At 45.6% G+C, this 16,059-nt stretch overlaps 1 protein-coding gene across 1 annotated transcript in view; it reads right to left on the bottom strand.

Annotated features, from left to right (window-relative positions):
* Nucleotides 1-16,059, bottom strand: part of LOC147685089 (uncharacterized) — a 110,907-nt gene that overhangs the window by 53,991 nt on the left and 40,857 nt on the right. Inside the window, exon 3 of the mRNA XM_086940964.1 lies at nucleotides 11,782-11,874. Coding sequence (XP_086797090.1) covers nucleotides 11,782-11,874 — 93 coding nt within the window. The remainder of the gene's footprint in view (nucleotides 1-11,781; nucleotides 11,875-16,059) is intronic.

Genomic DNA, 16,059 nt, shown 5'->3' with positions numbered 1-16,059 from the left:
ACTGCTGCCTATGAACATGTATGCGCCGCGCAAAAGAGACATTATCCTAAAGCAATTAAAGAAGGTCCCACGGACCTGCTTCTTCCACGCGCAGTAGAAGTTACAGATTAAACTCCAGTTCTAGTTAATCATGCAGTCCAGGATCCTGAGCTGGGCCATGCCTGCCTGTAGCTTCCCTGTGACTCAGCTACCCTGTACCCACGCGCAGCCCAGGAGCCTTGGAACATCTACGCAGTGACGAGCGCGAGAACAGGAGACAGGAGATGGCCACAGTGAGCGCGTTCGATTGTGTGTGGCCCGCTCCGGTTCTTGGAGATGCGCATGGCCAGGTCTTGTCTCCTAGAAAGCTGAGTCGCTAACAATAGGTCTCTGGCGAGACCGCGCTTCCGCGCGGTTAACGCCACGAGACCTAAAAAATGGGGTGAAATCCATTGAGGCACCAACTTTCATTGGCAGAACATAAAAGTACCTGAATAATTAATGTGCATCTTTTCAGAGCCTGCGACTTTTTAGCAACTTTATGTGAAAAGTCTGATTTAAAATGCATCACTTGACCCTGCTGTTTCAAACTTTTCTTGGGGAAGGGAGATTCCCCACCTCAACATCTTAGAAGAATACCAGCTTGACCAATCCAATCACTGGAAATAGGGTCAACTATTACGCCCTACCATTTTCAAAGATCACTACTGTTTTACTATATATGTGCATTGATAAATAAGCATTGGCAAAGCCAACAGGTCTTGCTATTTTATTTAAAAAAAAATGTTTTTATTAAATAAAACAAACTCCACATCGACAGGTATTACAACAGTTAGTCAATGATTGTACAGTATTCATCTTATGCATCTTAGGGTACTCAGTTCTTATTAATACATTACCACCACAAATGTTCCGGATACAGTCATATCAGCCTTCACAGTTACAGTATTATCCTATTCTTCCTCAATCTCTTCATCTGAGCTATCTACAATCGACTCAGGCAGTAGATCACAAAGGTCTCCCCTGAAACTATTCCAGGCCACCCAAAGTTTGTTCCATTTACGCGGACTTCCCCTGTTCGCATACACCGTTCTCTCCGTAAACATTGCGAGGTCCATGTTCCCACACCACAGTGCCAACGTTGGTAGGTCTCCCGCCCCCCACTTCTGCGCTATATCTCTCTTGGCAATCATGAAACCCAGTGTAGCCGAGACCTGCCCATAGCGTGTAAGATCGTTAGGGTCCCATATGTTCAGGAGACATTTGCGTGGTTCAGGCAAAAGGGACAGCTCCAATGTTTGGGAAATTGTACGTAGCACCTGCCTCCAATAGTTTAATATTACTGGACATTCCCATATAGTGTGGAAAAAGGTACCCTCTTCCCCACATCCCCGAAGACAGTACAGATGTTGTGCTCTCTGCAGCTTATGTAATGTGGTTCTAGTGTAGTAGATACGATGTATTATCTTAAGCTGCACCAGTCTGAGTCTAGCAGAGATTCCCATATCTTTAGGAGATGCCATTGCTTCCTCCCATTCTGAGTCATCCAAGTCTCTCAATTCTGTTGCCCATTTTTCCCGTAGCTTAGCTGTAGGTTCTGGCATGTTATTGATCAACTTCCGATATGTGAGAGATGTCGTTCGCATTTGCATGAAATCAGTGAGCAGACGATCCTCTAATGGGGAGGCCTCCGGAAATTCAGTACCGGGGGGGAGTGCCATCAACAGCGCATGTCGTATTTGAATATATCTGTATGTTTCATTCTGGCCCAAGTCGTATTGCTGCCACAGTTGGGTAAACGGAATGACTGTGCCTTTATCCCACAGGTCGCCCACAGTGGAAATACCGGTATTATCCCATTGGGTGAAGCCTCTACTGTGTCTTAAGTATCCCAGGGCATTGGTGTCCCAGAGTGGGGTAATCTTAGTTATAATCTCTTTCCACCCCAATTTCGCCTGCGCTGTGTACCAAACCGCAACTGTTTGTTTCGTGGGTCCCTTTAGTTTCGAGGCAAGTCCTCTGTTATAGAGCATCGCCAACATATTATTGGAGTCTAGCTGCACCCTGTCCGCCCTGTATGCTGGCTCTTCTTGGGGAGTATGTATCCACTGATTAATAGTTTTAAGCTGCACCACCCAGTAATACAACTGCAGATTTGGTAGCACTATTCCACCCTCATACCAACTAGGGTGTAGCTTGACTTGTGCTATACGTGTGCCGGGCGAGCACCCCACAACAGGGTCGAAACTTGGGTCGCTATTTGTTTAAAATATCTATGTGGGATCGGAAACGGTGCGTTGTCAAGCGCGTAAAGGAAGCGCGGAAGTGCCATCATTTTATATAATGCTACTCTTCCCAGCAGTGTTAGGGGCAGAGACGCCCAGTGTGTTACATTGCGTTTCAACCGTTCTAGAGGGGGTGCCAAATTTTTTGCAAAGAAGTCCGCCGCGTCCTTAGGAATGTATATACCTAAATATTTAAAGGCGGTCCCTGCCCGCACCAGTGGGTACTCCGCAGGAAGCACAGGTCCTGCTCCCTGTAGAGTGTACAGTACCGACTTGGCCCAGTTTATCGTGTATCCCGATGCTGCGCCGTGGGTGTTGCACAATTTAAGGAGCTCCGGGATGCTGTGCTCTGGGTCCGTCAAATAGACTAACATATCGTCAGCATAAAGCGAGAGACGATCTTCCCATCCTCCGTCCCAATCAATACCCTTTAACAATGAGGTCGTTCTTATTAACGTCGCCAGTGGTTCTAACACTATTGCAAATAGCAACGGCGATAGCGGGCATCCCTGGCGTGTACCTCTCGTGAGAGACATGGCCATTGGCCATTACCTGTGCCCGTGGCTCTGAGTATAATAGCTGGATCGAAGCTCTAATTTTTGGGCCGAAACCGAAACCCATATGAGCCAGTACAGCAAAAAGGTACTGCCAGTTTACCATGGCAATAGGATGTGCAGTCTATCAGGGGTTTACCTGGCTTTGGGATCGCCACTATTGTCGCTATGCATTGATCCAGCGGGAGCATTGCATTCTTCAAACTGTCATTATACATTGCCAACAGGGGTGCACTGATAGTCTCGGACATAAGCTTGTACCATTCTATTGGGATCCCGTTAGGACCCAGGGCCTTCGATTGAACCGAACGAATTGCCGTTTGAATTTCATCCTGCGTCATCCTGCGTCAGATCTGCTTCTAAATCTAGGGCTGCTTCAGGCGTAAGTGTCAGTGTGTCGATGCCTTGGAGAGACCCTGTCACATCAGCTTCTGAAAGGGTCCGACTTGGAGTGTACACCTCTCTAAAATACTCTGCCAATGTGCACACAATCTCCGCTGGGTGCTTCTGGAGCCGTCCCTCCTGTGTCTGTAGCTGTTGTATTCCCCTTGAGCCCATCCCCCGCCTGTCTAGCCAAGCTAACATTTTGCCCGCCTTGTCACCCACCTCGTATATTTAGTGTTTTGTCGCCGTAATATTGCCCACTGTTATAGCCTGCAGATGAACCCTGTACTGTTGCTGACATATATTCAGGGAGTGTGTCGCTTCTGTTGAGGGATCTGCCATGTGTGCTGTGTTTGCTTCCTGTAATTTTATCTCTAATTCCCCTAGCTCCTTCTGTTGTGCCCGTTTATACCCAGTGATGGAGGCAATCGCCTGGCATCTAAGGACTGTTTTATATGCTTCCCGCACTATGGACGGTGATTCCACTGAGGCAGTGTTTTCTTCAAAGTAATGTTTAGTTGCGTTTTTGAGTTCCTTTCTAATGCTGGGAATCTTAAGATATGCAGGATAGATAGGAATATACACCGACACTATATTTAAAAGTTTACCTTCCCATTGTCCCTGTATCGCTGCAAAAAGTCCCTGATCATCTACCTTACTCTGTAACAGTATAAACGGGGAGGCTTTCTTGATTAATATACCTGTCCCCCTTGAGCCTGCCGAAAACTCAGAGTGCGCCACCATTTTGTACCCCTGTCTATCTAGAGCCTTACATGCTACCCCCAGGAGGTGCGTTTCCTGTAATAACACTATGGCAGGGCCTTATAGCTTTAAAGCCTGTATCACTAGGCCTCTTTTTATTCTGTCACCTAGTCCCCTTATATTCCAAGTTAATATTCGAAGGGGGGCCACTAGAGTTTCATGCGACAGTACAGCGGTGCGATCAAGTTGTGAATCTACTGCCATGTGGGACCTGCTGGAGGAAACGGAAACGCTTCCCTGCGAATACATCCATGCATCTGTCAATCATCCTAACCTGCAATATGTCATCTCTGCCGATAATAACTATGAACCTACTCAACAAAACAATCATAACTTCCCTCTTCCACCTCACCCCCCTCCCTGCCTCCCTGCTCAACGGACTCGCAACCGCCCGCCTCCCCAACTTAGCAGAGTGCTTCACCCACCCCAACGCATGGTACTTGCTTGTGGGGGTAAAGGGTCCATGAGAACTGCGGCCCTTCTTGCCCTCCTAGGCACGCCTCAGTCCAGTGTTCATAACCGGCCCATCCGACTGTACTGTTCAGCTGTTAGTCCTTTGGGAGCTGGCCTCGCGGGGGCCTATCCATGTTCATTCTCCGCATTTCTCGTGTTTGGCGAGCAGAGGGGTCCTTCTTGCTGTGACGCTTGAGTCCCGGGGGGGTCGTCGTCTTTCCGGCGTTGACGATGTTGCTTTCCCCGACAAGGGCCTTCCACTGTTCTCCAGCCTTCTAGCCAATCATAAGCCGCTTCTGGTGTCTAAAAAAACTATTGCCCACATGCATCAAGCTATTTAGGAATCGCAAACGGTGCGATTCGGTAAAATCGGCCGTTTGCGATTCCTAAATACCTTTTTACTATGCATCAAGCATTTTGGGAAAAATCGCTATTTTTAGCGATTTCCAAAAATGCGATTGCTTTTAAGGAATCGCAAATTTGCGATTCCTTAAAAGCAATGCATGATTGTTTTTAAAAATGCGAATTCGCAATTATGGGGGGCAAATTACCACGAGGGTGAACCTCGTGGTAATTTGCGAAAAATGTTTAAAATGCTCAAATTAGCATTTTAAACACTGTCATGTTACTGACACACATGTCCTTAGGACATGTGTGTGTGAAACATCCATTTTAAAATACATTTCAGGGGTGCAGGGGGGGCTCCTTTGGACCCCCCCTGCACCCATGGAATGCATTAACATTTTGCGAATTCCAATTTGCGAATTCGCAATTCTCATTGATTCCCATGAGCCTTTTGGCCCATAGGAATCAATGGGAATTGCGAAATCGCAAATTGGAATTCGCATAATATTTGCGATTCGGTAAAAATTGCGATTTTTACCGATTCGCAAATTTTATGCAATTTAATTCATGCATCCCGTTTTGTGATTCCTTATTTGCGATTGGGTAAAAATTGCAAATTAGGAATCGCAAAATCGGACCTTGATGCATGTGGCCACCACTGTTCCCAAGAAGCCGCGCGCACAGAGGGCACAGAGGGCACATCCCGTGAAAGTATTCGTGCCGCCGTCGCTTTTAAAAGGCGCGCGGCGCAAAAAGTGGGCTTTTCCAGAAGGTAGGAGACGGCGCAAAAGGGGCGGAGGTAAGTGTTTCCATGTGGCCCCTTGTGTTATGTATTTTGCTGAAGCACCTGTATTGTTTTGATAGTAACGAGAGGCTGCGGGGGAGATGGAGTGCTTTTATTTAAGAATCCATGTCAATTGCCCTTCACGAGCGGCGATTAACGTGGATATTTAAATAAAAACACTCCATCTCCGCCGCAGCCTCGCGTTACTATCAGAACAATACAGGTGCTTCAGGAAAATACATAACAAAAGGGGCCACATGGAAACACTTAGGGGCATATTATCAAGGGGGTTTATCTCCGCTTTTTTGGCTTTAAAAGCCAAGAAAGCGGAGATAAAATTATCTCACTATTACCAAGCTGTCGCTAACACCAGTTAGTGACAGCTAATAGGAGATAGCGACCATCTTGGGCCCCGCTTTGCATGTCAGTGATATTTATCACTAATGACATGCAAAGTGGGCGTGCCAAGATGTTAGCGACTGGAAACAGTCCCTAACATCGCTATCTCCTATTACCAACTTTTGGAGATATTCGCGCTAAGCGCGAATATCTCCAAAAGCTAACACCTGCCCTGAGCAGTTCTTAATCATGTTATCCAATGGGAGGTGGATAACATGGCTAAGAGCATTTGCTCGATAATGCATGAATATTGCTGACTTTTCAGCGATATTCATGCATTGCGGCCGTTTTTTATCGCATTTGCGATAAACCTTGCTAATAGCAAGGTTTATCTGCGATAAAAATCGCCGATGTGCGGCGATAATTTTTGTCTCTAAACAAGTTAGAGACAAAAATTATCGCTAGTTGTTGGTAATATGCCCCCTTCTTCCGCTCCTTTCGCCGCCGTCTCCTGCGGTGGGACCAGTAAACCTGAATGAGGCACAAATGGAAGTCTGCCCCTGAATCAGGATTACAAGTAGATGAAAAAATACTACACATTTTCACATTGCCAGGATGAACTGAGCAGTTTGTGCGGAGAAAACGCTATATTCCTAGTTTGACATCGGACGAAAGCATCTGGTATCACTTATCCCAGTTTAGTTCTCGTTCTGAGACTGCACCCTGCAATATCTGTTTTTTCCGTTTGCAGTATTAAACATCAAATAACCAGGCACTCGGATGAGGCCCAAAATGTTTAAAGGCTACTGCTGCAAATGAATAGTAACTGCTACCCGAGATATAAATATGCTTCAGAAAGAAGATCACAAATTCAAAGGCGTTCACAGAAGCATGGACACAATTTTTCAATTTTTATTCTCCAGACTACCACTTCTGTTATGAAAAATTCACTTCCCACAAAATGTTCACCGCACAAGTTATTTTCTAAAAAGTATGATGTGTGGAAAAAAGCACCAAATCGAGAAGGCAAATAATTAATATGGAATTCCTTTTTAGTGGTTTACTGACTAATTCATGTGTGAAATAAATAAAGCGCACTACCAGAGGCAACTCGGACACAAATTGCTGCTACATGAAGTTAAAATTAAAAAAGCACAGAAAATATCTAAAGATGTCAAAGCTCAAGAAAGTGAAGATCGAACTTGCTTACATTAAATTGTGTACCTTGTGAATGCTTTAGTACATTTGTCAGGAGCTATCTTTGCACTGTTTCTGCTTTACCCCGTATGTGTTTTGTTCTCAAAAGCTATTTGAAGGAAGTGGGACACTGCAATCCGGTGGCTGTCTGCTAATGTATATATAGACAAAAAGGGCCAAGTGGGAGATTTCGAAACCAGCGGGTATCAGGTCCCCACAACATGATTTAGAAACACAATAAAATACCCGGGTCTAAAATGATACATAAATGCAAAAAACGAACTCGGGAGTCTTTGAAATTGTGTTTTTAAGGACGAGAACCCTCATCCACCAAAGGTGGCATGCTTCGTCATAACGTCCCTCCTCACACCACCTTTTTGTAGGACCATATGTGGCACAATAATTTAGGTGAATGATGCTGTGTGTTTGAAAATAAAAGAATAGTTAATTAAAAAAACTAAATACCCCACAGGCATTCTGCTCTATTCTTGTCTGTTGGGTGTTAGGATTAAAACCATGCAGAAGTGATTCCACTGGGAGGAAAAATTATTTTGCTGATATGGTCAACATGTTTCTGCCCCTCAATTGCCCTAACCTTAGTTGTAGGCGAATTCATTAGAACTTAGCAATACAACACTGCTGCTGTATAGTGCTAAAAAATGTGAAAGTAAAGGGAAAAAAATAGCATCTCATTAGGTGGTCACAAATGCTTTCTAGACAAGCCACTTCTACTGGACCCGCAAAAGTCAGGTCTTGACATTAGCCCTGGCAGGGTACTCAAGGTCCTCACTGTAGCAAGCCTCTCACTCGCCCGGTGCATATATATTGTATAGGCTCTCAACATTTCCCCACCCAATGAACAGTGCTCCAGTTAAGAATATTTAGTAAAAATCTCATGATTGTACCACCGTTGGAGTCTTGTGCTTTTCTAAACCTGAAGTGTACTTGCCTGTGCAATCAATTCATGTCATGGCGTGTTTATCCAATTTGCTACTCGGCCTTAAGATCGGCCTTTTCCCTTTTTTAAGTAAACGTTTAGACTGACATTTGGCGCTGCACACGCGCGTCTGGTTCCTGGCGCACATAGCCACGTTTGCAGCACACAGAGACCCTCAACTGCCGCACACAGAGGAAAAAAATTAGAGGGAACATTGGTGGCCACTAGTCTTTCCGTCGGCCACTACTCTCAACCGTGCCGAAAACAACATGGAATAGGGTAGTTCTGGAGCCTTCAAAGCTTTTTTAACCTCCATGAAATTTCAACTGCGACGGGCAACTCGGATGTGTAATCATGAAAAAAGGCAAGTGTAGAGTTTTGTATCCTAATTGGTGGAGAAATGTTGCCGTCTGTAAGATCACATCACGTCTCTGAAGTTAAACAATCTGGCCAACACTGGCTTTGGGGCCACTCCGGGCTTTGGTTTTCCGCCGGGGACTCTATGTGCTCTCTCCAAGGAAAAAAAACTCGACAGCCCTTTGGGTTGTAGCCTTGTCTTAATCAGGTCTTCGACATAAAGGTCCATTGCTCGGGTGCCTTCGGTCTCGAGCACCCCAAGAATGCGTACATTGTTCCTTCTGGAGCGCCCTTCCTGATCATCCAGCTTCTCATGTAGTAGTTTATTCTCTGCTTGAATACGGGCCATTGCCGTCTGCAATTCTGATGTGTCCTCCACTGGTAACTATCTCCACTTCCTTAATCCTTTCCGTCATTTTATGGAAGTCTGCCCTCAGTAGCGATACGTCAGTCGATATTGTGCCCACCGTCGTTTGAACACTAGATAGCGCTTTCATAATGTCCTCTAGCGTCACTTTCCTTGTCCCGTCGCTATTAGAAGTTTTCCCCATAGAGGGGCGGCCATCCGTCAGGGGCGAGAGATTCTTGTCAAACGCATATTTTTCCAGTTTTGGTTGCATCAATTGATTTCTGGGCCCCCTTCCCGCCATGGTAATCTAGTCGTGAGATCCGTGTAGTAGTGACTTCACGAATGGCCCTTCACCCAGTCTTGGGTCGTTCCAGCTGCTGGGTGCGTTTTCACACCTCAATATTCGGCTCAGCAGGGCGAGTAAGGGAGGAGTCAGAGACTATTACGGGCTCCAATACTTTGGCTGGTCCACCACAGTATATTGCCAGACCAGTTCCTAAATGCCCTTATTCCCCTTTCTCTTTTGTCCTGTTGTGGTGTTGGTTTCCCTGCTTACTTCACTATAACGCCGAGTTGGGTACCTGTGTCCCAAGCAGTGTCCCCTCCATCCTTCGGAAACGTAGGCGCTCTCCTTCAGTAACAGGTGGGGATGGGGGGGGCCGTGTCTCCTTCGGAGCCTACAGGTAGTGTTCACCCCTATTTGCTCTGTGGTACGTGCTACGAGGGCTTGGAGACGGGCCTTCCACCCACTCTAGTTCAGTCTTTTTCCCGGCCTCAGGCACCCACTTGCTGCAACTCTCACCTCCGATACTGCCGCCGCCATCTTGTCTCCGAGTCCACCCCCTTCCTCCATCGGCCTCTGATTTCTGTACACCCCCGTATTGTGTGCCGGGTCCACCGCATAAAGTGCACCTTTTTCAGTGGGGGCGATGTAACATAGGTTCTGGGACTCTAGCGATGCACGATGATGGCTACACCGCACCTCTCCGTGTAGACTGCAAGCGGATTCCGCCTTACGTAGCGGGACCCGCGGTTCACCGACCTTCGTCCTCCTCGTTGCGCCGTCTGTGAGGTGTCCGCTTTCCCTCGCCCCTTCTGATCGCCGCCACGGCTGGGCACCTCAAACCACCGACTGCACCGCAGTCTCAGGGGTCGCCGCGCCGCACTATTCCGCCGCTGCCTGTAACGCCTATCTTGCCGCTCTGCAGCTCGAGGCACTTTATAGGGCGGTCTCCAACAGCGGAATAGGCCACAAGTCGCCGCTCACTGTTTAGGATACTTCCCGGCTCTGTGTCGGGTTCAGATTTTGCCAGGTCAGTGCCGCTTGGTCCTGGACATCGGGCAGTGCCCTCAGAGTGTTCTCATGTGCCGGATCAGTTTACGGATTACCGCGAAGAGCCGGGTCTTCCCCGGAGCTCTCGGACTATACAACCATCTTGATCGGCTGTAAGCCACGCCCCCAGGTCTTGCTATTTTTAAGGAAGTCGTGGTATTCACGTTTTCATACCCATCTAAAGCTGAAATGAACACTTTACCAATACAGGCTGCAGTACATTAGGCTGTCTGCTATTGGGTATACACATATGCTTTCTATAGCAGGCTGGAGTACTTTAAACCGTTACTAGAGGTTCCAAAGGTGTAACTTGCTCTTTTCACTAAAGTTTGTGATTCTTTTCCATAATATCCGCTTTCTCCTACGACATTTTTGTTTCCTCAAAATAGCTGCATCGGCAACACATAGGACTGTATTCCTGATAGGGAGCACTGACATTGTCTGCGCTTCAGTGCAGCTTTACCTGGATGTGCCAGGTACAGGATTGTATCAGTGTACACTATTACGATGAATGCACTGCCACAAACCTGTGCTTGACCTGCAGGTAGGGCATTAAAGAAAAGTGGACTAGCTGTTTGAAGCAGCTGTTCTGTCTTTCACTGTGCAGTTGGTTGCCGGTCTGCACTTTGAAAGGGGACACTGCAAACAAGTCCAGTGAGCAATTGCACCCACCTAGGATCTGTCCCCTTTCCCCACTTCTGAGGGTCACCCTCTTGGGAGCACCTCAATGTGTGTCATCTCTTTGTGGTGCCCAGTAGGTGCACCCCTGGCAGCATCTTTACCTGTTTTCCAGTGTTGATGATATGGTTTGAGCACAGATACAAAGTGTTTTCTCATTTTGATGGGGCCACCAGTCATGCAAATGAAAGAACACCCCCATGACACCCTTATTACAGATGGGCTGAGCAACTATCTGTGGCCACTTCTGTAAGGTCAATGTGCCCCAGGGGTGCAAAAATGCAGGCGCAAACATCCTTAGTCTCTCCATGGTACTTTTGATAATGCAGCCCCTGAGCCTGACTTTTTGAAAACAGAAGTCCATGAGTTGAAAAAGCCATATAGACATCAACTGTGCTTATTGGTAGGCTCACGTGTCCTACATTAGTATGAATTATTTTGTAGTGGGTAACATTGTTTAATTGTGGATGTATGTACTTTGTTTCAACAGGTGCATGGGTGGTAATCAAAGAGTGGAGAAATTGCTACAAAGAACAGTTAGCAGATTGGAATGAGTTTATTGTGTTTATTGTCAGTGTGTGCTCTTCAACTGTTTCATTTTCCCATTTTGACTCAAAGTGATTGTGTTCATTCATGAATGTGTGTGAGTGTGTGTGGGGTGTGTGCGTGTGTGTGTGCGTGCATGCATGTGTGATACTTGCTGTGAGCAGATAAGTTAGACTATATTTGATTAATACGTGGGTGTATTTTTTTAGTAAGCACTCTTTCTGAATCACAAACTCATATGTATTATAACTTATTTGGCTACCTAGAGACACACTTTTATAGCCCTTAGCCAATCCCATTTTTGAACCGTGATTCTTTTCCCATTTTTGGTAGGACCCACATGGGAACCACTACATTTTCTCCTCCAAGTAAAGATTGACAGTGGAAAATCTACAGAGCTGGCAGATTGTCCCCAGTCAGATATCACAAATATCACTTCTCAAAAGCAAACTGTACAAAAAAGTCAATGTGATACTATTAGCAAAATCATCTCACTTACCCCCTTTTTGTTTGGTGTGCAGTTTGTTACTCCATGCATGAGGATATCTTCCTGATTCGTAGCACTGAAACATGCTCGGCAGCGCATCATTCTCTGAGATTGGGAGGAAGGTAAGAGGTGAATATTACCACATGATGCAATAAACTAAGGCGGTTCATCACCTTCATACCGCAACTTTCATTCCGCATACCTTCAGTCCGCATACCATTATAACGAAAGTACCATCAGTCCGCAAAATTTTAAAACGCATGCCATTATATCTTATATGCTTTTACCACGCATGCTTTTACAACGAAATTCGTTGTAAAAGCTTAAGTGTAAGGTAAGTATATGGTTTTAGTTTGGGGGTGTTGGGGTATATGTTTTAGGGGTTCAAGAGTATTTTAAGGGTGTGTTTGGGGGTGTTGGGGTATATGATTTTGGGGTACAGGGGTATTTTAAGGGTGTGTTTCGGGGTGTTGGGGTATATGTTTTAGGGGTACAGGGGTATTTTTAGGGTTCAGGGATAGGTTTGGGTTTTGGGGTACAGGGGTATTTTTAAGGTTTAGGGAAAGGTTTGGGTTTTGGGGTACAGGGGTATTTTTAGGGTTCTGGTCTAGGTTTGGGTTTTGGGGTACAGGGATATTTTTAGGGTTCAGGGATAGGTTTGGGTTTTGGGGTACAGGGGTATTTTTAGGGTTCAGGGATAGGTTTGTGTTTTGTGGTACAGGGGTATTTTTAGGGTTCAGGGCTAGGTTTCTGGTTTAGGGTACTGTGGTATTTTTAGGGTTCATGGGTAGGTTTGGGTTTTGGGGTACAGGGGTATTTTTAGGGTTCAGGGAAAGTTTTGGGTTTTGGGGTACAGGGGTATTTTTAGTGTTCAGGGATAGGTTTGGGTTTGGGGTACAGGGGTAATTTTAGGGTTCAGGGCTAGGTTTGGGTTTTGGGGTACAGGGGTATTTTAGGTTTCAGGGGTAGGTTTGGGTTTTGGGGTACAGGGGTATTTTTAGGGTTCAGGGATAGCTTTGGGTTTTGGGGTACAGGGGTATTTTTAGGGTTCAGGGCTACATTTGGGTTTTCGGGTACAGGGGTATTTTAGGTTTCAGGGGTAGGTTTGGGTTTTGGGGTACAGGGATATTTTTAGGGTTCAGGGATAGATTTGGGTTTTGGGGTACAGGGGTATTTTTAGGGTTCAGGGAAAGTTTGGGGTTTTGGGGTACAGGGGTATTTTTAGGGTTCAGGGTTAGGTTTGAGTGTTGGGGTACAGGGGTATTTTTGGGGTTCAGGGCTAGGTTTGGGTTTTGGGGTACAGGGTTATTTTAGGTTTCAGGGGTAGGTTTGGGTTTTGGGGTACAGGGGTATTTTTAGGGTTCAGGGATAGGTTTGGGTTTTGGGGTACAGGGGTATTTTTAGGGTTCAGGGATAGGTTTGGGGTTTGGGGTACAAGGTTTTTTTAGGGTTCCGGGATGGGTATATGATTTTGGGGTACAAGGGTATTTTAAGGGTGTATTTGGGGGTGTTGGGGTATATGTTTTAGGGGTACAGGGGTATTTTTAGGGTTCAGTGATAGGTTTGGGTTTTGGGGTACAGGGGTATTTTTACGGTTTAGGGAAAGGTTTGGGTTTTGGGGTACAGGGGTATTTTTAGGGTTCTGGTCTAGGTTTGGGTTTTGGGGTACAGGGATATTTTTAGGGTTCAGGGATAGGTTTGGGTTTTGGGGTACAGGGGTATTTTTAGGGTTCAGGGATAGGTTTGTGTTTTGGGGTACAGGGGTATTTTAGGGTTCAGGGCTAGGTTTCTGGTTTAGGGTACTGTGGTATTTTTAGGGTTCAGGGATAGGTTTGGGTTTTGGGGTACAGGGGTATTTTTAGGGTTCAGGGAATGTTTTGGGTTTTGGGGTACAGGGGTATTTTTAGGGTTCAGGGATTGGTTTGTGTTTTGGGGTACAGGGGTATTTTTAGGGTTCAGGGCTAAATTTGGGTTTTGGGGTAGAGGGGTATTTTAGGTTTCTGGGGTAGGTTTGGGTTTTGGGGTACAGGTGTATTTTTAGGGTTCAGGGATAGGTTTGGGTTTTGGGGTACAGGGGTATTTTTAGGGTTCAGGGCTAGGTTTGGGTTTTGGGGTACAGGGGTATTTTAGGTTTCAGGGGTAGGTTTGGGTTTTGGGGTACAGGGGTATTTTTAGGGTTCAGGGATAGGTTTGGGTTTTGGGGTACAGGGGTATTTTTAGGGTTCAGGGATGGGTTTGAGGTTTGGGGTACAAGGTTTTTTTAGGGTTCAGGGATAGGTTTGAGTTTTGGAGTACAGGGGTATTTTTAGGGTTCTGGGAAAGTTTTGGGTTTTGGGGTACAGGGGTATTTTTAGGGTTCAGGCATAGGTTTGGGTTTTGAGATACAGGGGTATTTTAGGGTTCAGGGCTAGGTTTGGGTTTTGGGGTACAGGGATATTTTAGGGTACAGGGCTAGGTTTCGGGTTTAGGGTACTGTTGTATTTTAGGGTTCAGGGATAGGTTTGGGTTTTGGGGTACAGGGGTATTTTAAGGGTTCAGTGAAAGTTTGGGGTTTTGGGGTACAGGGGTATTTTTAGGGTTCAGGGATAGGTTTGGGTACAGGGGTATATTTAGGGTTTAGTGCTAGGTTTGGGCTTTGGGGTACACGGGTATTTTAGGTTTCAGGGGTAGGTTTGGGTTTTGGGGTACAGGGGTATTTTTAGGGTTCAGGGATAGGTTTGAGTTTTGGGGTACAGGTGTATTTTTAGGGTTCAGGGCTAGGTTTGGGATTTGGGGTACAGGGGTATTTTAGATTTCAGGGGTAGGTTTGGGTTTTGGGGTACAGGGGTATTTTTAGGGTTCGGGGATAGGTTTGGGTTTTGGGGTACAGGGGTATTTTTAGGGTTCAGGGAAAGTTTTGGGTTTTGGGGTACAGGGGTATTTTTAGGGTTCAGGGATAGGTTTGGGTTTTGGGGTACAGGGGTATTTTAGATTTCAGGGGTAGGTTTGGGTTTTGGGGTACAGGGGTATTTTTAGGGTTCAGGGATAGGTTTGGGTTTTGGGGTACAGGGGTATTTTTAGGGGTCAGGGCTAGGATTGGGGTACAAGGTTTTTTTAGGGTTCAGGGATAGGTTTGGGTTTTAGAGTACCGGGGTATTTTTAGGGTTCAGGGAAAGTTTTGGGGTACATGGGTATTTTAAGGGTTCAGGGATAGGTTTGGGTTTTGGGGTACAAGGGTATTTTTAGGGTTCAGGGCTAGGTTTGGGTTTTGGGGTACAGGGATATTTTAAGGTTCAGGGGTAGGTTTGGTTTTTGGGGTACAGGGGTATTTTTAGGGTTCAGGGGTAGGTTTGGGTTTTGGGGTCAGGATGGGTTATTGTTTTAGGGTGCTGGGGTATTTATAAGGAGTAAGGGGGGGTTATGATTTTGGGGTGCAGGGGTATTTTAAGGGACCAGGTTTCGTTATTTTTTTAGGGTTTATAGGGTAATTAAAAAAAATAATATATATTATATATAAATATATACATATTAAATATATATATATATTTATAAACAATTATAATTATAAATAATTCAATTTAAATGAAAAAAAAGCTTCTTTTTAAATTTTGTAAAATATATTTGTATGTATATATATATATATATATATATATATATACATATTTCCTACTGGCTATCGCCAGTAGGTATATATAGTTAGGATTAATTCCCTATGGGATTTCTGAAAATTCTATGTCTAATAACTTTGGCGTTTGTGGACAGAATCGGCTGAAATTTTCAGGAAAATGGCACATTTTGTTTCTGAGCAGCCCCTGAAAATTTGGTGGTGTTTCGTCAAGGGGGGGCTGAGAAAAAAGGGGGGTCCCAAAACGCGTTTTTTACATTGAGTTTTCCATAGGGCGGTTGGACTCACTTTTAGCTCGAACGGCTGAATGAATTTGCACGAAACTTGGCAAAATTGTAGGGACTGTTAGCCCGATGTGCCTTTGCTAGGTCTCAATATATGTGCTTCAGTGGATTTTGAGAAATTAACGTTTAAATCAAGATATATATCTGTAACAGCGCTCCGGGCAGCGATCCGGTCCGCTTACTTTTCGCGTTTCGGAACTTTGCGCGCAGAAAGCTGATTGGCTCTCCGGTATCTGTCAACATTCTAAACAGTCCGGAGCGGCCGCCATCTTGTCTCTCGGTAGGATCGAGAGAGAAGAAGAGGTGAAAAACGAAAGGGGAATTTAATGAAAGGGGGCAAGGTATCCCCCTCTTGACCCCCTAGGAATGTTGTTGGGGTTATTAAAGGGTCCCGTGGGGAAA

This window comes from Lissotriton vulgaris, chromosome 10 (assembly GCF_964263255.1).
Source record: "Lissotriton vulgaris chromosome 10, aLisVul1.2, whole genome shotgun sequence".
Taxonomy (NCBI): domain Eukaryota; kingdom Metazoa; phylum Chordata; class Amphibia; order Caudata; family Salamandridae; genus Lissotriton; species Lissotriton vulgaris.
This window is presented reverse-complemented; position numbering and strand designations above follow the sequence as displayed.